Source organism: Mycena indigotica, assembly GCF_014461135.1.
Source record: "Mycena indigotica strain 171206Taipei chromosome Unknown Mind.scaff0008, whole genome shotgun sequence".
NCBI lineage: Eukaryota > Fungi > Basidiomycota > Agaricomycetes > Agaricales > Mycenaceae > Mycena > Mycena indigotica.
Window position 1 is genome coordinate 3729347 of NW_023503007.1, and position 21351 is coordinate 3750697.

General features: G+C 50.3%; 9 protein-coding genes across 9 annotated transcripts; 4 read left to right on the forward strand and 5 right to left on the reverse strand.

The window, feature by feature from the left end:
- Nucleotides 1-137: 137 nt before the first annotated feature.
- Nucleotides 138-2311, reverse strand: MIND_00964800 (MFS transporter; the record flags this gene model as incomplete). Its single annotated transcript, XM_037366262.1, has 12 exons — nt 138-389; nt 438-549; nt 599-704; nt 758-943; nt 995-1194; nt 1246-1570; nt 1618-1712; nt 1762-1789; nt 1837-1885; nt 1938-1997; nt 2049-2080; nt 2131-2311. 12 exons carry the CDS (start codon nt 2309-2311, stop codon nt 138-140), a joined length of 1626 nt encoding a protein of 541 aa, XP_037217674.1.
- A 215-nt stretch (nt 2312-2526) lies between these two features.
- Nucleotides 2527-3482, reverse strand: MIND_00964900 (S5A-REDUCTASE domain-containing protein; the record flags this gene model as incomplete). The annotated part of the gene is made up of 4 exons (XM_037366263.1): nt 3373-3482; nt 2855-3319; nt 2734-2800; nt 2527-2688 (listed from the first exon to the last, which is right to left on the reverse strand). Exons 1-4 carry the CDS (start codon nt 3465-3467, stop codon nt 2527-2529), a joined length of 789 nt encoding a protein of 262 aa, XP_037217675.1. The 5' UTR covers nt 3468-3482.
- A 165-nt stretch (nt 3483-3647) lies between these two features.
- Nucleotides 3648-6407, forward strand: MIND_00965000 (uncharacterized protein; the record flags this gene model as incomplete). The annotated part of the gene is made up of 4 exons (XM_037366264.1): nt 3648-3866; nt 3916-5525; nt 5578-5829; nt 5882-6407. The coding sequence occupies 4 exons, from the start codon at nt 3648-3650 to the stop codon at nt 6405-6407; spliced, it is 2607 nt and encodes an 868-aa protein (XP_037217676.1).
- A 107-nt stretch (nt 6408-6514) lies between these two features.
- MIND_00965100 (BHLH domain-containing protein) lies at nt 6515-7754 on the reverse strand (the record flags this gene model as incomplete). The annotated part of the gene is made up of 3 exons (XM_037366265.1): nt 6515-6907; nt 6960-7340; nt 7566-7754. 3 exons carry the CDS (start codon nt 7752-7754, stop codon nt 6515-6517), a joined length of 963 nt encoding a protein of 320 aa, XP_037217677.1.
- Nucleotides 7755-8782: 1028 nt separating this feature from the next.
- On the forward strand, nt 8783-10820 carry MIND_00965200 (MYND-type domain-containing protein; the record flags this gene model as incomplete). Its single annotated transcript, XM_037366266.1, has 5 exons — nt 8783-8845; nt 8897-10183; nt 10231-10375; nt 10423-10765; nt 10814-10820. The coding sequence occupies 5 exons, from the start codon at nt 8783-8785 to the stop codon at nt 10818-10820; spliced, it is 1845 nt and encodes a 614-aa protein (XP_037217678.1).
- A 91-nt stretch (nt 10821-10911) lies between these two features.
- Nucleotides 10912-13678, reverse strand: MIND_00965300 (uncharacterized protein; the record flags this gene model as incomplete). The annotated part of the gene is made up of 6 exons (XM_037366267.1): nt 10912-11293; nt 11343-12597; nt 12652-12811; nt 12860-13255; nt 13298-13409; nt 13461-13678. The coding sequence occupies 6 exons, from the start codon at nt 13676-13678 to the stop codon at nt 10912-10914; spliced, it is 2523 nt and encodes an 840-aa protein (XP_037217679.1).
- Nucleotides 13679-14083: 405 nt separating this feature from the next.
- Nucleotides 14084-15317, forward strand: MIND_00965400 (uncharacterized protein; the record flags this gene model as incomplete). Its single annotated transcript, XM_037366268.1, has 2 exons — nt 14084-14837; nt 14896-15317. 2 exons carry the CDS (start codon nt 14084-14086, stop codon nt 15315-15317), a joined length of 1176 nt encoding a protein of 391 aa, XP_037217680.1.
- Nucleotides 15318-16589: 1272 nt separating this feature from the next.
- On the reverse strand, nt 16590-18103 carry MIND_00965500 (BHLH domain-containing protein; the record flags this gene model as incomplete). Its single annotated transcript, XM_037366269.1, has 2 exons — nt 17539-18103; nt 16590-17488 (listed from the first exon to the last, which is right to left on the reverse strand). Exons 1-2 carry the CDS (start codon nt 18092-18094, stop codon nt 16590-16592), a joined length of 1455 nt encoding a protein of 484 aa, XP_037217681.1. The 5' UTR covers nt 18095-18103.
- A 1061-nt stretch (nt 18104-19164) lies between these two features.
- Nucleotides 19165-21270, forward strand: MIND_00965600 (Peptidase-S9 domain-containing protein; the record flags this gene model as incomplete). Its single annotated transcript, XM_037366270.1, has 4 exons — nt 19165-19691; nt 19737-20527; nt 20572-20906; nt 20953-21270. The coding sequence occupies exons 1-4, from the start codon at nt 19177-19179 to the stop codon at nt 21268-21270; spliced, it is 1959 nt and encodes a 652-aa protein (XP_037217682.1). The 5' UTR covers nt 19165-19176.
- Between the last annotated feature and the right edge of the window lie 81 nt (nt 21271-21351).

The window sequence follows — 21351 nt, forward strand, 5'->3', positions numbered from 1 at the left end:
GAGGCAGCTCCTGCCGAAGCTCTCGCCAAAAGGTGGTTGTGACATGCGTGACACGCGTCGGTCTTCTCACCGCTCACCGCCTTTTGTCCGCAGCAATGGCCGTGGCACAAACGCATTATATTTGCTCTATTTATTATTTAGGTGCTCTGTACTGCTGCATTCTTGCTTCGAGCTCGTAACCTCGTCCCATATCTTTTGAAGATGAATGGTATTGGTGCGCACAAACACGCTATGCCAGCTAAAAGGCAGGTCGCGCCTTGCACCGTCAAGCCTTCAAACATCTGGATGGCAAACAAAGGAAATATGCCGCCAACGAAAGAGCGGCTGGCCATTCCCGCAGCCAAAGCGCTTGCCGCGGTCAGTTGATAACAGTCGATAAGGAACGGAATCTGCGAAGAATCAGCGTTCACAACTGCGACACGAATGTCAAGGCTCACAAAACCCGTGAAGATCAGCAGCATGCTTCCCGAGAAAAGGAACTCGCCGATGCAAGGAGCAATCCAATGAACATGTTTATAAGGGGCAGTCCAGGCAAAAATGAACAGTGAGCTGATAGGTCATATCAACAGAGCACCGGAAGTGTGGAGAACAAGCCCACATTGGACACATAATGGCGCCATAGTACCCAAGAATCAATCTTGCCTCAGGCTGGACGGGAATGCCTTGTGCTTTATCCTTTGCTGCACTCTTCGTATACATCGACTCTGCGGATGGAATCAGAAAGAAAGAAATGGTCGAGTGACTGTTGAAGACGCACGACCGATAGTAACCACCATCGTTATAGCGCACAGGAACCCAAGGCCCAGTGAGATATAGGTCAAGCCATACGACGTGGGGGAGAAGCCGCGAGTTCGGACCCAAACAACCGTAAATGCTTCAAAGAATCCATAGAGGATGCCATACAAGATGCTCAGGTAAATCGACACCAGCATAACCACCGGCTCTGCACGTGCACGAAGTCAGTTCAAATGCGTCACACATAAACATTATTCACCAGTGAACAGGTAAACGATTGGCCGCGAAATGGCAACTTTGAGGACTGACATCAGTTTTTTGATGTCGGTTTTAGGCGCCAATTCTTTATTCTCCCTTTGAAGCCTCCATTTGAGCAGTGTTGGCCCATGCGTCTCTGGTACGAATGCAACCATAAGACTCGTGACAGAGCTGAAAATCGCAATCACGCGCAAATTCCACCTACGAGTTTGGTTAGCATAGTGTAGCATATAAGCTATGCTAAGTACTTACCGGTATCCAGCCTCAGTCTGAACGAACGAGGAGATCAACGGGCCAAGTGAAGGACCGCCAAATGCCATCAGCGCGTCTGAGGACGTCAGTTTTGTTCCATCTAAAAACATCAACACTAACACAATGAAGAGTAAAGCAGTCGTTGATGAAGAGTGGTGTAGTCTCCGATGACAGCCGGCACTTGACGGACGTTCAGTATAGACACTAATCGAAAGAAAGCCGAACTTGCCATTATTTATTGACGCTGCGCCAAAAAAACCATCGAAAAATCGCATAACCAAGAAGCCGGGAGTATTTGGTGCAAAGGCAACACCAAATGCAAAAGCTGAACGACATAAGCGATGATTTAAGTCAAGATAAAGTGTTACGCACCGCTATAGCCTACGCCTGCGACACGATGAACTGCTTGTCGCCCATAAACTTCAGATGCGGGTCCGAACAGTAACGGTCCGGCAGCGAAACCGAAGCTAAGATCAGTTATATCACAGTCCTAAATTTGGACGAAAAGGTGCCGACATATTTAGAGTGACCCCAAGGATTGCGACTGGATCGAGAGGATCAATATCACGTAATCAAGAACTTGAAACAAACCTTCGAAAGAAATATTGTATCTTCTCACAATCTCAGGCAAGCTGGCGACCTATCCACGCCATGGGCCTCAAGTGCGAGCGAAGAAGGCTATGTTCGCTCACATATGCGGTGGAGGAAAAGGTCAAAGACAATACCCAGACACAGACCACAATGTTGACAATCTAGCAAGCCTTCAGTATGGTCTCGACAACCTCAATAGAATGTTTGCTTACGACTTTCTTTGATACCTTCCAATTCCTCGGATCTGACAACCAATTAACCCGAACGTACATATCTTCGCTTGGCAGAACCAACTTTCGGGATCATCTGCAGCGAGCGTCGTAGGCACTTTTGGGGCCGGTTCCGGGCTGGAAGTCGCGTGTTGACTGACCACAACGTTAACACCACTCTTGTCTTCCAGGGTCGTGTTGTCGTCGCGTGAAGAGTCCAATTTTTCGGGGTCCATAGCGAGGTCGGTGGACCCTCGCCTGCTCATCGTGGTAAGTCGTGAAGAAGGCACGGAAGGCGCGGTTATCTCTCACACCCTCGCCTGTATAAGAGAGAGAATGGTGGCAGCCCATGTCAAAGTCAGGTGGCCGAGGCATCGCCGAAGGGTACAATCCGATTGATTGGAACCTCCAATAGGCCTTCAGAGTGGAGAGGAAATGTTCAGTTCAACGTCGACAGTAAAAATACATGTTGGTCTTTCGTTTACAGAATGCCTGGGATCAAAGCTGAAGGCACGCGTTGTTTGTAGTCCTCCCACTGTGCTCCATATCTGTCTGCCATATGCGCTGAGATATCGGGAATTCCGCCTGTTGTGAATGCTATAATTTGGAAGACGGCCATAAGAGCTGAAGCAGTGAGAGAACCCTGTGGCGCCAGTGAGTAAAGCCCAAAGCAAAAGTTGTCCTTTACTGTTGTCAACATAATTCCGGTCCGCCAGAGAGTATAGCCGAGGTAATTTGGATGGCGAACAAGACCCCTGGTTGGGTTAAGATAGAGATATTTTCTAAAAAAGAAAATGCGATAAGCTCACCAGAGGCCAGTGTCGTCAATTTTGCCCTTATTGCGCAAGTCCTTTTTGAAGGCCTTACGAGTTTGTTCCGAGATCAACTCTATCGCGATTCCGGTGGTGAAAAGTGTGATACCCGCCCATTGCTTCCAGCCAATACAGTCGATAAGCCTGTCACCGAGGATTGGAAGTGGAGAAGACGTAAGGGCGTGTGCAGCAACAAGGCTGCTGGTCGTATTCAAAAAGGTGTTATACAAGACGACCATAGACGCTTCGGGGAGCTTCCAATCGTAGGAGTTGGTGAAAAGAACCCAATAAGCGTGGCGAAGGCCAGCTACAGCGTACATTCCGGTCATGAGTGTTGGAATTGGTGCGAGTCCTGCGACACCAGGTCCGGTTGTGAGGAGAAGCGAGCTGGCGCGAATCCCAACAGAGGTAAGCGCTTTAACTGCCCAACCTTCGGTGAACATAAAATATTGCAGGGGAGCACTAAAAATCAGGATATTACTTTTATTGAGGCGTAGTGAGTTGACCCAACTTACTCGGACAGACGTCCTAGAGTAAATGTAGCGGTTCCTAGTTTGCTGGGCGCGTTTGTGGGTGTGCGGTCAATGACCGATTTCTTCTTGCTAGACATGGTTGCCTTGGACAAGTTGGTATAGTATGCGGCGCTGATGACGCACACAAGCGGCGCCGCCGCGGCAAATCAATGATAGAATCAAAAGACTTTGATCGTCATCGTGACCAACCGGTCCGCAAAAGTGCAGACGTGTCACCAAAACTTCTTTAAGGACGCGACGACGTGTATGTTCCTTTAATGCGGCTACTCCCTCTTGCTCTCTCTCTCCTCTCACTAGACACTGCTCTCGCATCTGTCCTTGCAATCGACTATGGCTCTGACTGGATTAAGGCCTCTGTCATGAGTCCTGGCATCCCATTCGATGTTCTACTCAACAAGGACTCGAAGCGCAAGATGCAGGCCTCCGTAGGATGGAAACAAACAACACGGTATTTTGGTACAGATGCTTTCAACCTTGTATGTGATCTCTATGCACTGTTTACATCGTTCACAACGCATCCAATAGGCCTCCCGTTTCCCCACTGACTCATTCTCGTCCATAAAACTCCTCCAGGCCGTCCCATTCGACAGCCCTGCAGCCTCACAGTACTCTCGAATATCGAGCGCCGAGACTGTCAAAACTACCCGCAACACAGTCGCCTTGAGGCAGTCGGACGGCACACAGTGGTCAATTGAAGAACTAGTCGCCATGCAGTTCTCCTACATTAAACAACTTGCAGAGGCAACAACGAGCGAGAAAGTATCGGACGTTATCGTCGCCATTCCTTCTTTCTTTTCCCAATTCCAACGCGATGCTGTTGTCGATGCTATTGAAATAGCTGGTCTTCGCACTCTTGCCCTTATAAACGATGGAACAGCCGTTGCTGTAAATTACGCAATGACCCGCAACTTTCCTACCCCCGAACACCATGTTATCTACGATGCAGGTGCTTCGGGCATTCGCGCCACCGTCGTTACCTTTTCGACTGGAAATGGAACCAACCCTGCGACTCAAATTACTGTGGCTGGTGTTGGGTATGATCTTTCGACGGGTGGAACCGAGCTAGATCGTCGTTTGCGTGAAATCCTCATTGAGGCATTCAACGCCAAGCATCACAAGGACATCCGGACCGACAAACGAGGGCTTGCCAAGTTGTGGAAAGAGGCTGGTCGTGTTAAAGCTATCCTCTCAGCTAACACGGAGGCGTCTTCGACCATCGAGAGTCTTGCTTGGGATATTGATTTCCGCACCAAGGTCTCCCGTGTGGCCTTCGAGGCAACATGTGAAGACTTGAAGCCCAAATTTGCCCAGCCTATTGAAGATGCGCTGAGAAACGCAGGCCTTACGTTGGACAATATTACTTCGGTCATCTTAACGGGTGGAAGCACACGTACGCCGATGATCCAAACAGCCGTTAAAGCAGCTGTGGGGGAGGACAAGATCGCCTTGAATGTAAATGCGGATGAGGCGGCTGTATTAGGGGCTGCTCTCCATGGCGCGAGCTTGAGCCGGCAATTTAAGACCAAGAACATCAAGGTCTCCGACATCGGTGCCTATGATGTTCAAGTCTCATACCTTGCAACTGCATCCACTCCCCGTACCATCAACACCCTCATTTTCCCCGCCGGAAGCAAGGTTGGAGCCAAGAAGACGCTCACATTCAAGCGCAAGGAGGATTTTGTCATCAACTTCGATTATAAGGAACCCGGCCCTGCCAACTTCCCCACCCGGTTCCTCGAAGTTGGCATAACCGGAGTCGCGGAGGCGATCGCCAACTTGACCGAGCTTGGCGCGACGGACCCGGTCGTCAAAGCTACGCTGACCTTGTCGGAATCCGGATTTGTGTCTGTCTCTAATGCTGTTGCGTTTGGAGAAATCAAGGACGAATCAATTGCCGGCAAGCTCAAAGGTTTCTTTGGCGGTGGCTCTTCAGAGGAGGCGGAGGAGAAGACGGAAGACAACAGGCCACGAGCAAGCGAGTCCGTCTCAAGTGCATCGTCAGCAAACGCCTCTGAACCTAGTCCTTCCGAGAAGAAGGTCGTGCCAAAGGACAATACAATCAGTCTCAACACTACCGTCGTGTTCCCCACAATTCCACCCATGACAGTCGAGGAAAAGAAGACCGCTCGGAGTAGGTACGCAGCAAAGCCATTGCCCTTGGTCATTCATGAGACTAACTACTACCAGATTACGAGCTATCGACCTAGAAGAAGCTGCTGTGGCTCGCAAAGAGGAGGCGCGCAACACCTTCGAGAGCTATCTTTACCGAATGCGTGACTTGCTCGACCCCGAGAACCGCGACACACCATTTAAGCAATGCTCTCAGGAGTCCGAGCGACAGGCAATCTCTGACAAGCTCGACGAGTCGTTTGCATGGTTATATGACCGAGGAGATGTCGCAGAGACTTCACAGTTCCTGGATAAACGGAATGCTCTCGAGTGCGTTAACCTTACTTTTCATCCTAGAATGTTCAGCTCATTATATATTCAGAACACTGGAGCGCCCAATCATACACCGTTACAAGGAGATCGAAGAATTCCCGCAAGCGCTGAACAACAGCCAAATGTGGAATTGGAGCACACGTCTTTTCCTACAAGAGGCTCGGGAAAATATGACCGCGGAAGCTGCTGCTGATCTGCCATCGAAATGGACGAAAGAAGAGCTAGAAGGTTTAGAAAAGACGCTGAAAGAGCACGAGACATGGCTAAACGAGTGGGTGGAGAAGCAAAAGTCGGTCAAGATGAACGAAGATCCGGTAATAGAGACTACGGAGATGAAGGCACGCGCAAAGGTGTTGGAGACCGCTTTGATGAAGCTCGTAAAAAGGAAGGTGCCCAAGTCGGTGAAGAAGAAGACGACAACGAGTGCAACTGAAGCACCCACTACAACTGCTACTTCACCCGCGGATGGGGAGAGTCAAACATCTGACGAGCCAAAACCAACAACTGAGCCTACAGTTGTCGTGCCAGAGGGAGAGCAGCAAGCACCTATACCGACCATCCATGATGAGTTGTAATTACATATATTATAGAGCCTATTTTTTTGAGAGCAAATAATGGTTTAGGTACATATATGTACAAGGTCGGACCTGAGGGTATGTACAACAACCAGTAAATAAAAAAGTCAAGAGTCGGTGCGAGCTTTCTTGTTGTCACCAGTCTCTTTGTCACCCTCGGGACTAGCTCGTTTCTCCGCGGTACTTGTTGTCCCACTCTTTCCACGTAACGTCTCCAATTCGGCCTCGGCACGCTGTCTGCCTAGCCGTTCCTCCTCCCACATGCGACGAATCTCATCCAGTTGAACCTGCAGGTCACCCATTGCCTGGTCCATGAGTAGCTTTTCGAGGGTCCATTTCTCAATATTGCGAGCCTCATTTTCCTTGAGATGATGGATATACTGCACAGCACGAGCGAGAATAGCACCCTTGGCCTTTTCGCCCGAACCACTTGGCACAATTCGCCCAAGCTCGTTGATTCCTTCGTTGATGTTTCCGCGACGACGACGCTCAACCTCTTTCTAGAAAAGGGAACTCAGCACCAAAGTCGGTCAGCAAAACAAGATCACAAACATGATTGTCTTTTCTTTGCCGAGTCCATTCTTCGCTGCCCATTGCAGCCCCTCCTCTACCACGGCGGCTACCAGGTTTGCGAGATCCATCAGCTAACGGTGACTTGTCCATATAGTCGCCGTCGCCTTCGTCGTCTTCTTCACCGCCAGAGCCAGTTCCGCCGCCAGCGGTCATTGGAGCCTGGCCCAGAATTGGATGCGGGAAAGTGTTGGCGGGTGGGGGTCCATGAGGGTGGGAGGAAGGACCAGGGTCACTGACACGGAACGGGGCTCCAACAGCAGCGGCAACAGCTTGGGCTTGTTGATACGTGGCGAGGTTAGAGAGGGCTTGAGCGGCATCTTGTTGGTTGGCGGGGGTCCCGTCTTCCTTGTGTTGGCCGAGCTATGCGAGGGGAAAGTGGTCAGCGAATTGTCATGTGAGGCGGGGCGTGAGCGACGCGGCCGCGTGATGAGCGCGGCTCCATCACGTGTAGGCAACGACGACGTGAAGAACAAGAAGTAAAGGACCGGGGAGTGGAGGGAGGGATATGAAGAGGGAAAGAGCAGCTTAGGATCAAAGCCCGAGGAAAAAGAATGCGAACATGATGGGGTATGAGAGACAACTCACATTCACGCCCTTGAATTGGGGCAAGGCTTTCAGAATTTGCATTATCTGGGCACCGTCTACATTCGGAGGGAAACCGGGAAATCCGCCGGCTTGGAGGGCTGCAAGGTCCACGACGCCAGCAGGCAGGGTGACTGGAGGTGGAGCAGGAGGTGGAAGGGCCGAATCTTGGCTGGGTGTGGTGGACGACATCGGAAAAAGGGAGGATGATCTGGGAGTGTTTATGCGGGTTGGGGGTTTTGCAGGGAGCTTATGCAAGGAAGTTCAGTCGAAAATCGCTAAGGTAAATATATGAGCCTCCACGTCGATAAGGGCGGCGACAGCGTTGTAAGACATACTGGGTTTTGGAGGAGGGAAAGGGATATTCGTTCTGTAGAGACGGCCAGGTAGAAAGGCTGATGAGGCAATAGCCAGCAATGAGCCCGAAACCCAGTATCGCTTCGGCGTCAAGTGGGGGGGTGCACGGGACTGCGATCAAGAGGGCACGAGTTTGCGTCGAGTACTTAAGGAGTGACTACGTGACACAGGCTGTGACGCTGATGGCCTCCTGTCATCAGTATGTCACGAGGTCGATGATGAGTAATGATAGCCGGACTTGTGCCGAGCTCAAGCTCTGCAAAGATATGCGAGATGTTTCGAGGGCTAGCTTGAGCTCACCTTGGTGGTATAATGTAATAAATAATCATTCTTAAAACTGTATCTGCCTTGAAAATGTTCTGGTAACAACCAAAGTACTGCCAACTTCAACGTTCTTGGGGAAGTTGGGGATGGCAGGGCCCCATTGAATCCTCAATCGAGCATGCAGGTTCAAGTAACTGCAACATCCGAATTCTGGACTTCTTCTTCCCAGGTCGTGAATGAACTGCTAGGTCTTGGGCTCTCGGTGGATGTTTGCGAATGTTTTCACATATAGTGAGGCGGCGAGCCATGTAACTGCGGATTCAAGATTTGAATCTGAGGACCAAGTATTCTGAGTATGGGAGGATCTTCCTCTGGTTATCACGCTCAAGTTAACTCTTGTAGATCATCAACTCGAATGAGATTCAAAGCATGGTAGATAGTATACTGTAGCTCGAGCTCGAATGACCCACACGCACACACACGCGCGCCCACACGCTACGAGTCAAGGGGAGTCATTCGTCCAACTGTAACACTACTTATTTACGCAATGCCAATCAGGTGTTGTGGAGATTGTTCTTTTGTTCTTTACTTTCATCATCATGGCCACTCTCCACCCCGACCTTCGTCTTGAGAAACTCAGGAGTCTTCCTCGCGATATTCAGGTAGGTATATATGTTCGCCACTAACAGATGCTCGAGTCAGACGTCTTTCAGAGCACCTTGAATGCAGTTTGTCGTCTAGACTGTTCACGAGTGGAAGTCAATCGAATATCACGATTAATCGCTCACCCTCCTTCACGGGATGTAGAAGGTGCCTTGCCAGCAGTATACTTTCAAATTTTAGACCCAGAACGTATTCCTTCCACATCTGAAGAGCTGGAGCACATCCTCGAGGACATCAACATGACTCTTCCCGTTGTTTCCAAAGCCCTCAGTGGCTTCTACAACCGTCGACTGGGTGTTCCTGAAGGGACTGAAGAGGACGTCTGGCATAGAGTGTTCGCGTGGGTCAAATTCCTTACAACACACCACCAGCAAGTTGTCTCTCGTGTGCTGATAGAACAACCTAATCAGCCTACTATCCTAATGGACGCAGAAATTATCGCTTTTGACTTCATCAAATTTACTCATGACGTTTCACTTGACCGCCAACCCCCTTTTTTCGCTGAACAACCTGGATTTCTCTCTTTGCTTTTTCGTTCATGGCCGCGATTAATCGCACTCTCGTACGACGACCCTATAAAGATGGGTTATTCGTCATCATTCGCTCGCTTCTTCACCGCAAGCAAGATAAACAAACCTCAATTAGAAGAAATCCTCTCTGGAGTCGGAAGCATTGATGTGCTAGGGAAACTTGTGGTCCAATATGCGCGTTCAGTGACCGGTGCTATGATAGCCTTCGGATCAGAGCTTTATGTCGACACGATGCTAGACCTGGTTCGCAGAGTCAACAAACTGACAAAGCCTCAACTTGCGACTGAGGTGTCGTCGTTGTATCAATCCCTCACTCGAAACGGTTTTCCCTCCGCTCTGTCTCGTGTTATTCACAAACTGGTGACAATACCAGAATTCGGACATCGTGGTACTCTCGAGAATCCACTTGGGTACAAGGAACGCACCATGAAGAAAGGATTGGGCTTCTTAGCTGATCTCCTCACAACCCCTTTCCTCTATCCCCGCGACGTTGCAGAGTGCATTCGTGAAGACATGCTTGTGGATATGCTTGAATACGCACAGCTCGATGGCCCCTTGTGCAACTCATTGCAGCAGGAACTTTGCAAACTGTTAGACGACGTCTTAACGCCTGCAACTGCTTACTACACCGTTTTGGCATCAGTCGAAAAAGTCCTAGAGCAGGCAGCCGACCGTCTCGCGTTGGAAAAGTTCCATAATCCTCACTTCCGCTTATCCTGGCAACGTTTCATTGCAGCTGTAGAAGAACGCTCTGTCTTGAAGCGCCAGTTCGAGCAACGAGATCCGACGCAAGCCGTCTGCGACAATGTATGATTCGTCTACCTATACTGTGTTTGGTCTAACGAAGCGTCTAGTGCTGGAAGATTCGAGACAAATCATGCCTTCGACGATGTGGCAAGTGTCGCTCACTAAAATACTGCTCCGTCGAGTGCCAGAAGGAGGACTGGGGGCGACGTGGTCACAAGCATAACTGTATGGCATATAAGGGTCTCCGCGAGGGTACGCGGTCATTCGCCATTCATGGTACTGGTGTTGACGAAATCTAGATTTGCATAGCGCATTCGGTCGGCGTGAAATCGCTTTCTTGCGTTTTGTAGCGCATTCGCGGTTCATTCGCCAACGCAGCTTGCTGGAACCATCGTCCACTCCGAACATCGACTCGGTGACCATAATCGGGCTGACCGGCGATCAAGAACCCGTTGTAAAACCCCTCACTGATGAATTTGTGCAAAGTTTGGTTTCAGACGACCCCCTCATCGAAGACAAGATCACCCGCGCGCGTAGAAGCAACGGCCTGACCAATCTGTGTGTCCTTCACCTGGATTTCAAGGGTTCGACTCCGTCGGAGGTAAATCAGCTCGTTGTGGAAGTCTATGAGGGATTGTGGCAGCAAGTAGATTCCCAAAGTTGACGAGGAAGGATTAATGTGTTTCATAGAGTTTAGGACTGTTGTACTGTAGATGTATCCCCACAGAGTTAGGTCAGGTGACCGCGTCTCCCATGCTTGGTCGAGCGTCTAAGAAGGGATTGCCTAGTCAATCTAATTGAGTAACAGCCTTCGAATTCTTCTCTGGTTTTGGCAGCTCTGCTTGCAATGCAGAATCTCTCCTCCGCCGTAGGGCCCACTCATAGGACTTGCACACATACTTGAGCCATCCAATCTCCTTTTGTGGTTGAGGTATCTTGGCGACCAGGCGATGGTGCAGCAGTTCAACGTCGTCAAACAGAAGAAAAGGAGGGACATCATCGTCAGGAACTTCGCTCGGCGTTGTGAGACGGACCAATGGCTTAGGGCCAACCAGGACAGTTCGAGTTGAGCGGAATGCCTGCAAGGCACTTGGCTTGCGTAGATCACGTGGCGGGTATCTATTGAAGAAAATCCTCAGTTGGCTGAGGGCAAGCGGAAGCTGGTGATTCCTGCAGAAACCGTTAAATCGGAGACGAAAGAATATGACCCTGGCCTTACAAAGCGAGAGCACGAATGAAACCACCATGTGCTCGTTCAACGAGTCGTGCATCAATGGGTGTTCCACTTGCTTTGCGACCCATCTCGAGACCGTGGTATTGCTCCCAAAGCCTTTCAGCAAATCGGAGTCCATCCAGTCGGTGCTGACGAGGGGTTTTCCCTCCGGCGCAAGCTTCAATCGCTTCCACATAACACCTCGCATCAGGCTTGACCCCCACCGCTTTGAATGTGCTCCAAAATAGTCTGTCGACTTCTCCGATACTTGCATGTTGGTAATGCACAGAGAGATACGAACTGACCAGGCGTGGTGTCCATTGAACGTGACTGAATTTACCACGAGAGGAAGCCGGCTCGCTTTCATCCTTGCCTGTGTCGCTCATAAGGCGAGCAAAAAGGGCATCCACTTCTTGCAACACCTCTTGACCTGTCTGGGGCGGTATGTGAGTGAAGCGAGCTGTTGGGTCAGACTTGACATTTGCATTTTCGCTATCAGACTTGGTCGCTGTAGGTACGCCAGTCACATCCGCAGTGGATTTTCCTTGCACAACCTTTAACTGTGCGAGATAACGCGTGAAAGGAGGGATGTAGGCAGCATATGTTTGAAAGACGTGCATCATAACTTCTTCGTTGACAGCTTCACTGGGATTTGTGTTGTCGCCGCGAACCATATCGGCAAGGATCCACCGTGTCCGGGAAAGATCTCCAATGCGTTTCGCACCTTCAAGTAAGGCAATGATAGTTCCCCGATCAGGTAGATACTGCGAGCGGCCGAATGCATCACGATTAGAGTCCAACATTTGTTTGGCTATCCGGAATGCTTCATCAACGTATATCTTGACTCCAGAACGAGCACAAGCCAAGATGATGGCATTATATGACCCCACGCTCGGCTTCAACTTTTGCTCGACAGTCATTTCGGTCCAAAGATCGAGAGCACGTTCGGGTTCAGAGCTACGGGAGTTGCCAATCGGCGAAGCACATGCCCGAATCATCTGGGTGTAAAGCACTGCATCTGGCACTGGATGGGCGACATAGCGCATATGAGAAAAAATATCCCACGCCTGAGCACGGGCCAGAGACAAGTTGGTGGCATAAAGGGCCGAAATGATGCTACTGTAGGTCTGCATTGGGGCGGGATGAGATTGGGTTTCGTAAGAGTGGAGGATGGTCAGAGCTGATTCAGGAATTCGGCCTCGCGGATTTGCTCTCAGGTGCGCTGATATGTGGAGATGTCTTTGAGATTCCGTTGGTGGGCCTTGATGCAACCGTTAGAAAAAGGAGCTCTTGAAGTCAAACCAGACCAACATACCTGTGAGAAAATTGGCCAGGCAGTAATCGGCTCCAGTCGCATTACCGATATCAGAGTATTGCCGTAGGATTAGAGACAGAGAGTCCTCCGGAATGGGAACGCCACTTCGTTTCATCAACTCCAACGTTTGCTCTGCCGCATCAACGTCGCCTTCTTGAATCTAAGAAAAATGAGATAGAGTAAAAAAAAAACTGCACAATGAGCTTACACAGAGCCGTGTTAGTGCACTGTATTCGTCCGTCGTGAACAGTGGAATCGCCACAGTCGTAGAAGAGGAGGGTAGGACACCAAGCAGTTGCAGCTTGGCATCTGCCAGTTGTAGAACGCGTCGATGTAGCTCCATTCCTGGGTCTATCTTAAAGGCTTCTAATGCTGGTGACCCTCTCTCGGCTAGCCTTTCTAAGAGCGCTGAATGTCGAGATGCAATGGTGGTGGTCACAGGCAGCATGAGCTGTTCTTCCAGTCTCGCGACTATGGCACGCGTCGATTCCTTGGGAGCTTGTAGTTCTGGTAATGGCGCTGAAGGCTCAGAGTTGGCGAGTAAGTCTTCATACAAGGCCAAAAGCGCATCTTCCGAGTAAATTGGCTCTTCAGCGGCTCGTACCTATGATGGTGAGAAATGGACTGGAAGGGACCGCAAACGCACCTCTGAGTCTGCCACTTCTTTCAACGCGATAATCCTCTGTTCTAGCTCCGCCAATGCGCTGGCAACAGGTCGCCCAGTCCTTGGCGTTAGAGCTCCAGCATTTGTCCTTCGCCTACAAAATAACATTTCATTTATTGCGTTCAAGTTCGCATGACACACATACCTTCTAAGCGAGCGCCCTTGGATTCCTGCTTCCGCAGGATGTATCGGCAGTGGTGGTTGGGAGACTGACGGTGAACTTGACTGAGCAAAGGCTGGCTGGGCATAATGCCGTGCGGAGTGGACGGAGCCAAGCCTTCCCAGGCGAAACGTATGGGTTCTAGTGGCCAACCGAGCCATAGTCAAGTCCCAAAGACCACTAGGAAGTGTACTTGTGTGCATTTAGGTCGCAGAGTGGAACGAAAATTTCGATTGACATGTGATCGAAGATACCATAAATGGAGGCTGAGCCCCTAAAGCATTTCTTTGTCTGCCCCTCCTCCAAGGAATGACCTTACCTACGGTCGCGTGTGCATTGTGCATAGTCATAGTCATAAGATAAGATCCTGAACTTTGAGCACTGCGCCGCAATCTTTTTGTGCTAAGTTGGTACTAAGTTACAGTATTCGTCAAAAGGTCAACGTTGTCAACAACCGTGGCCATCAGGATTGACCCGAATATCTGATGTCCTCTCTCTTCAAAGCCTTGAACGCTGTTTTATGTTCATGTCGGTCGGACTCCCACTTCAGCGATGTCACGTCAAATCAAGGTGGCCCAGCCACCATTCATCTGACTCAGTTCTGCACCATGCCTTCCGACCTCCCACAAGAAATCATCAACACCATTATCGGACACATCCCAACCTCAGATGCGTCTACATTGAAGGCATCAGCTGCTGTTTGTTCTTCATTTCATGATCCCAGCCGGCGGAAACTCTTCAACACACTTCGTCTCTACCGAGCTCGCTCGCTACAACGACCCACGCTTGAAGAAGGAGCGGAGTTGTTCGATTCTTCACCTTCCATTTCAGCCTATGTTCGGGACGTGGTTCTGGAAGTATCCGACGCCACGGAGGATTGTGTCGCGCTGGAAAAGATTCTGAATCGATTAGTCGCCGATGGACTGCTGGAGAGATTAGTCATCAACGGCAGAGGAGCGCGGTGGAACATTGTCGCCAAAGCTTTACCTACCCTCCCCGAGGCACTTTTCGCCGCCATGAACCTATCGTCATTGACTCGACTTCATCTGATGCATCTTCGGAATGTTCCTTCAAATCTATTTTCTACGGCACTCGGGTTACCTATTGTCTCATTCCACCAGGTCTCACTACGTCGAAATACTGCGTTTGTTCCCGGAGAAACACCTTCTCGCGTGGGGCATCTGATTATTGCAGATTCTGTCACTGACAGTGCTACCCCCATTCTTCAATCCCTTTTCTCCTCTCCCCCGCCGTCTTTGAAACGGCTGGAAGTTCGTCTCGCACAGGCTGAGGATAATTACGAAAAACGGTTGCTCAAGATGTGCTCAGATACGCTGGAGGAGTTAGTGATCAATACTGGTGGTGCGTCTTGTTGCCTTCAAATCTAAACAGTAGCTGCTAGCAACTTACTATGTCGTAGAACTCACCCGTCAACCCTCTTATCTCTTCCCAACTTTTTCACATCTTCATACACTCAACATCAAACTCTTCGTTAACCGTCATCGGAAACTACCTGACTTATTACTCCCGACCATTTCCCTCTGCACACTCAACTCATGTCCCGTCCTGCAGACACTTATCCTTCGGTTTATTGTGGAACCCCGCTTTCCTAAAGCTGAAAAGGCGTGGACGATCACTGAATCAGCCTCGGGAGGAATTCCAGCCCGCGCCATTCGTTGCGTGCTTGTATTGCGCGATATCGCTGCAGGACCTGAGCCGAGAGACGATTCTGAGTTGTATGAAAAGTTCGAGACTGCCATGGAGGAACTTTTCGTCGGGAGAGAAGGGGTTTCTTGTGAACTTGCGCCGCCACAAGGCTTCTACTTGGATCAGTTACCATAAATATATTGTCTGTTGCGAACCTATGTAGTGAATATTTCCTAATCCGGGGCATGGACGAACGTTGTTTGGCTTTGTTGTGTTGATCGGCTTCTTGGCAGAATTTTCATGCAACGAATTCCAGTCATACAACGACGCGGTGTGTCATTATGGACGAGTCCGGTATTACTTTGGGGTAAACAGCGTATACAAAAGCCGCCTGTCCCGGTACCCAATAACTGCCTGTCGTCTGACGAGTCTGACTGCTGTCCAGCTTCCACCTTTCATTGAAACTCTCAACCCGCACCAAATCACGCCCGAACATTATTTCGACATCTCTGAGTCGTCGCTCAGCGGACAGTACAGGGAAATCAAGCCACAACAACGCACGCACCCCCAGCCAATGCAGTTCGGCAACCAACTCATGACGAAGGACACGCGTTTCCCCCCTGATACGCGCGGGTTTCTGTACTTTTTCTCTCCGCCGGACCAACATCCATACGCCGGGGGTATCAGGTTTCGATGTGCGAAAGAAGCGACCCGCGCCGCGTTTTTAGCAGGTAAAGACCTCTATACCGATTATGGCCTTCCGTGGCATCTGCCTCTTTGGGAAATTGCGACAATGAGGGACTACGAAGAACTCGCGAAGGTTATCAGCCGGGAAGGTTATCTACCTCAAGACCTGCTCAATGCCTGCAAAGCCCTCAAAGTCACGCGTGGCTCAAATTTCCTGACGGCAATCGGGATGCCCTTCGTGACAGACCTCGCTTTCCGGCACACGAGACTGTATATCTGCCAGCCCCACACCGCTCGCTTCCCCCTGCCACTGATGATAGAGCATCCTTGGTTCAACCGCAAACTCTCCGGTCATTCGCCTGTCTCTGGTAAGCGTGTTGATGACCACTTTTTTTGCATTTCGATCAACCTCCCCAAATCCAGGTAAAGCGGTCCTCTCCATTCGCAAGAACGACGACAACAGCTTATCTTTGAGTATCGACAAAGTCGTGCGCATGGGCATACGCTCACACGACCCGCGTCATGTTTTACCTGAAACGGGGCAGATTACACCATTGAAAATTCGCCCGATTGTCAGCTCAACCAAGATCAAGGAAAAGAAATTACTCCAGCTCATCCCTTCATGCGAGACAACAATCCTGGGGCTACCACTCGCTCCTGACATATATGACATCCTTCAGGTATACCAGAGTCCACTTCCACGACCAAGGAATATAGAAACGACGCCACGGTCATAATTTTACTAGTAATACATGCGTCAATCACCACGATAATTTCATCCTACCACGCAATGTTTGCACTGCCACTCGCCTCTTCTGAACCAACACATATCAACTCCCTTGCGCGTCTATTGACAGTCCAGACCTCATCCATTGAGTTGGGATGCTTATTGCGTATCCTAATCTCCTCCAGCGTCTCACAAGTCCAAAAAACTGAGCTGAAATCGGTGATTGACAGGGCATTAACTTGAAGATCGACGGGTGGGAAGACGATACAGCGCAGTCGAGAAAAGGCCTTGCTAGTGAATTGGTCGGTATTTGGGAAATAAACCACACCAGACCATTTTTCCAAGGTAAATCCTGCGATGCGAGAAACACTCTCGATGATTTCAGGCACGAATGCTAGCCGTTCTTCTATCGACAGCCACGCGAGGAGTTGTGAATGGAAGCCTATGTCCACTAGAGCCGGAAGTGGACCATGAAATGAATCAAACATGTGACGAATGTCCGCAGCGGTGGCAGCCTCGTCGTCGTTGGGGGCGGCGATGACCAATTTCTCAAGGCGCTGGAAGCTGTCAATGCGTGCTCTTGCAAGTGCTTCTACGGTGCGGAAGGCTGCTTTGAGCACGCGAAGTCGCGGCAGGAAGTCCTGTGCCAACTTAGATTGTGAACCATTTGATGGTTCAAAAGAGATCCCTGTATATTGTCGTCCACGGGCGAAGCCCACCGGTATAAGCGATAGTTCTTCCAGCTGCGCCGCATGGTGAACAAGAAATTGGTAGAATCCTGCTGGCGTTGTCGGATTCAGCCTTGTAAGAACGGCGAGTTCGAGAGCTTGCAAATGGGGAAAGCGAAGGTCGAAGAAGAGGTTCAGTATAGATTCTGGTGCGTGGAGGGATATTGAGGTTAATATCGGTTGTGCAGCGCCCAATATGCGCTGAATAACGGGACCCAAATGATCTGTAAGGAGTGAATATTGAACTAGGCACACAACTGAGACAAAATCTTACTATGGTAATCAAATGTCAGACTAAACACAAGTCGCTTTGAGTTGCTCAATTTCTCTGGTTGGTCGTCGCTGTGGTGCAAAGGAAGTAGAAATGACCGAATCTCTGGGGTAGGAAAAGCCAATTGGTCCAGATTTCGTTCTTGGATCAGCTGGAGGAAAGTATGAACATCCTTCCTGCCAGCAGAGCGCGAAATGTCGCCCCGTATCGTGAGCCTTTTGAGGCGTGTCATATTCCGAAAAGACGGCGGGTGAATGAGGTTGTAGTTCTGCGAATAGCGTTCGACGGCACTTGCTCTTGCATCGAGCGTCAGTGCCTCAACAAAACTAGCCAAGTGACGATCTCGTTCCAAGAGACTGAGAACGGACTCGAGGGCAACATTAGGCTGGCCATATCGCTCAGCACTGAGGGTGACGGTGCAGTATAGTAAAGGTCTGGTAATTGAGAGCAACGACTTGCAAGTCGAGCCGAGCCGTGATAGCTGTTCAGAATGGAGTCGAGGGAGGATATCGACGAGCCATATTTCGAGTGGAAGATCGTGCCAGTCAAGATGGGACATCAGAGGGAATCTCAAAAAGGCAAGTGTACGTCAATGAAGACCGACTTTCAATCGCACTTTCGTCTCGAACATCCACCAACCAAGTTTACTCTCCTCCCTTGGATTCCTATGCTGTACCAGATATTTTACAATAAACCTTCCCTCAGTAACATAAACACAGAGAGTTCCAGGCAAATTAATAGCCTAGCGAATTCAAGTTAGTCCCACCATTCCTTTCGGTTCCAGCGTATAAGCGTCTTCAACGGTCGACACTCCTCCCAGTGATCCCGCTCATTCCAATCCACGCGTTGGCATGTCTGGCACATTCAACATCGCTGATGGAGCGACAAGATAGGATAAAGACGCACCTTGTTACAATAACGAGTAGCGCAACGACCGCAACGACGTAGATTCTCGCGCTTCTTGCAGGTGTTGCACGTTTGCCCGAATTCACCTGCTTGACTTTGGTCTTGGAGGCGAACGAAGAGTCTGCGGAGTTTCGAAATTACAATGAATCATCTGCACATTACTTGTTCGCAAAGGTGTTAGCTCACAAAAAGGTGCCAACATACCCGGGTCTTCGACTTGTCTTTCACAAAGAGACCGAGTGGGGAGCGAAAGTCGACGATACTGGCATCAAAGATGCAAACAAGGGTGCCTATTTGGTACCGTCGAATATCATTCGCCGCAGTTGGAGTCGCAAATACAACAGGAAATCGGTCTCCCCCTTTTGTCGCGAACTAGAAAGCCGTAGCCACCTGCGCGTAGTCCAGGCTCAGAGATCTATAGAGCTTGCGCTTGAGTCTTGACTGTCTATAAGTCAGGCTGATCGGCGTGCTTACCACTTCACCGATAATAACCCAGCTCTCGTCAGGAGCTGGAGGATGCACTGGAATGATATAGCGTTGCTCGGGAAAATGATGTCGTCCTCAAGTTTCAAGGTGAATCGTGTCTTCGAACCGACCGTGTAGCCAGTAGATGCAACCGAGTTCGGATTCATATAGACTCAGGCTCGGTGATGGTCTCCGGCAGCAAGCTCGGTCCTGCTCGGTCCGAATCGTCGGCGTCACGGTCACGGTCGCAAACCTTGGTGCATCGCCAGCATGCCAATTACACCATCCAGGGTCGCAAATATCGATGAGATAGGTGATGTGAAGCTATCCTTCAATGGAGAACACGTGGTCTACACCCTCAGTCCCGCCTTTCACGTAAAAGACACCAACAGCACGAGTGCACTCTGGCTTGCGGACGTTGGAACTCCCAATAGTGCTCGCCAAATCACGTCTGGGGCCTTTAACGACACCAGTCCAGCCTTCGATCCCAACACTGGCGATATCTTCTTTCTTTCCGACCGCCACAAGGCCGGCTGTAAACCCCAACTCTATCGTCTTTCCGCCCGACCGTTTAGCGGAGAGCCTATCCCAGTCACGGACACGAAAAATGTCTGCGGAGTGACCGAATTCGAAATCTCTCCAGATGGTCGCTGGTTGGCCTACGCATCGGCTGACGAGCCAGAGGATAAGGACGAAGAGAAAAAGGAATCATATGTAACCATCTGGCGAACGGTCAAAAAGCACTGTCGCCTCCGAATCTTGGACTTGAGTGGCAAAGTTCAAGGGTGAGCAAATGGCTCTTGTCCTATCATCTTCCGATCATTTGGAAGCGCTCGGACCGCAGTCGCTGTCGATAAGCATGTCTCCTCAATGGCTTGGTCACCAGACAGCACTCAGATTATATATCGGCTCACTCGCTCACCCGAGCTTGAGGATAACTACTTCCCTGCGTCCGAACATGTCGTCTCGATCGGAGACAATGGGCAGTTTACCTCTATTCATGTTGTAACCCACGAATTTCTGCCGCGTCCCAGCGTCTGGCCAAGCAAGAAATCATTCTACTATCTCGGGAAGGCAAACTTATTCGATTCTCCCTCGCTATACTCCTGCTCAATCTCCGCTGACTCGTCCCCCACTCGCCTTCATTATGGTGACACTGACGACGCCATGCATGTTGTAACTGTCGGCTCTGGAGCTGCTGTTTCGGTCGCTTGTGGGCTCGAAACTTCAATTGATATAATCGAGGATGGCAAAAAGCTTTTCACTGCTTTCCACACTTTTGAAGAAGGGATCTCCTCGTGGGACATGAAGAAGGTTGGCAACAAATATGTTTTTGTCGCTGTCAGGAGCTCGGGAGTAACCGGCGAGGTAGAAAACGTATGGTCGACGACAATCGATAAAATGGCTCGGGGTGTTCTCCAAACCCAGCTTTCTTCGCATCACGAGTGGCTAGTGCCCAATGAAACACCGCAAAGTGCCCCATTTTATTGGACCGCTTCAGATGGAACCGCATTGCAAGGTATCATTGTCCATAGACGTGGTCGCCAGCCCGAAAACTCGCCCACTGTTGTCGTCCCACACGGAGGCCCATATTTCCGCGACGTCCTCAACCTGCGGCTCGGTAGATGGTTTGGTCAATGATGCTCTCAACTCACAACTGGACAGGTCTGCGTTATACCGGTCTTCTCGCATCGAGAGGATTCTTAGTTCTCTGCCCGAACTATCGTGGTAGTCAAGGTCGTGGCAGTGCCTTCACCAAGGCAGCACAGGGAGGTATGGGCACTGTCGACTATGCGGATTGCGAAAGCATGCTTGATGCTGCTATTGTTCAGGGCCTTGCCTCGTCGGACAAAGTTGCGATTGCAGGCTACAGTCAAGGCGGGTTTCTTTCCGCCTGGGGAATCACGAGACCCAACGCAAGATGGAAGACAGCATGTATCGGTGCTGCGCCAACTGATTGGGGCAGCATGGCTATCTCATCAGACTTGCCGGACTTGGAGGTATGTCCTCCACACTCCATACACCTATGAACGCTGACTGCCATAGGCACATTTGGGTGGATCCGCTCCCTGGTTCCCGCGAACACCAAATCCTGCTTACCTCAACGGCAGTCCGATGGCAGATGTCAAGAATGTCAAGGTTCCGGTACTTTTGCTCCATGGTGAGAAGGACCAGCGCGTACCGCTTAGCCAGGCCATTGGTTTCATGCGGGGACTGGTCAGGGAGGTTGATGAAACGGTGAGCGAGCGATCGCAGCTGGTCATATACCCGCGAGAGGGTCACGGTTTTGTAGAGCGCGCACACGTTGAAGATCATCTCACGCGTGTGCTTGAGCATTTGAAGAAGTACCTCTCTGATGCCTGACTTTTTGCGGTCATGTATTATTAGTGTAAGTTTATAAGAGCATAAACAACATTGCTATGATAGCGCCACAGTCGTGCCATC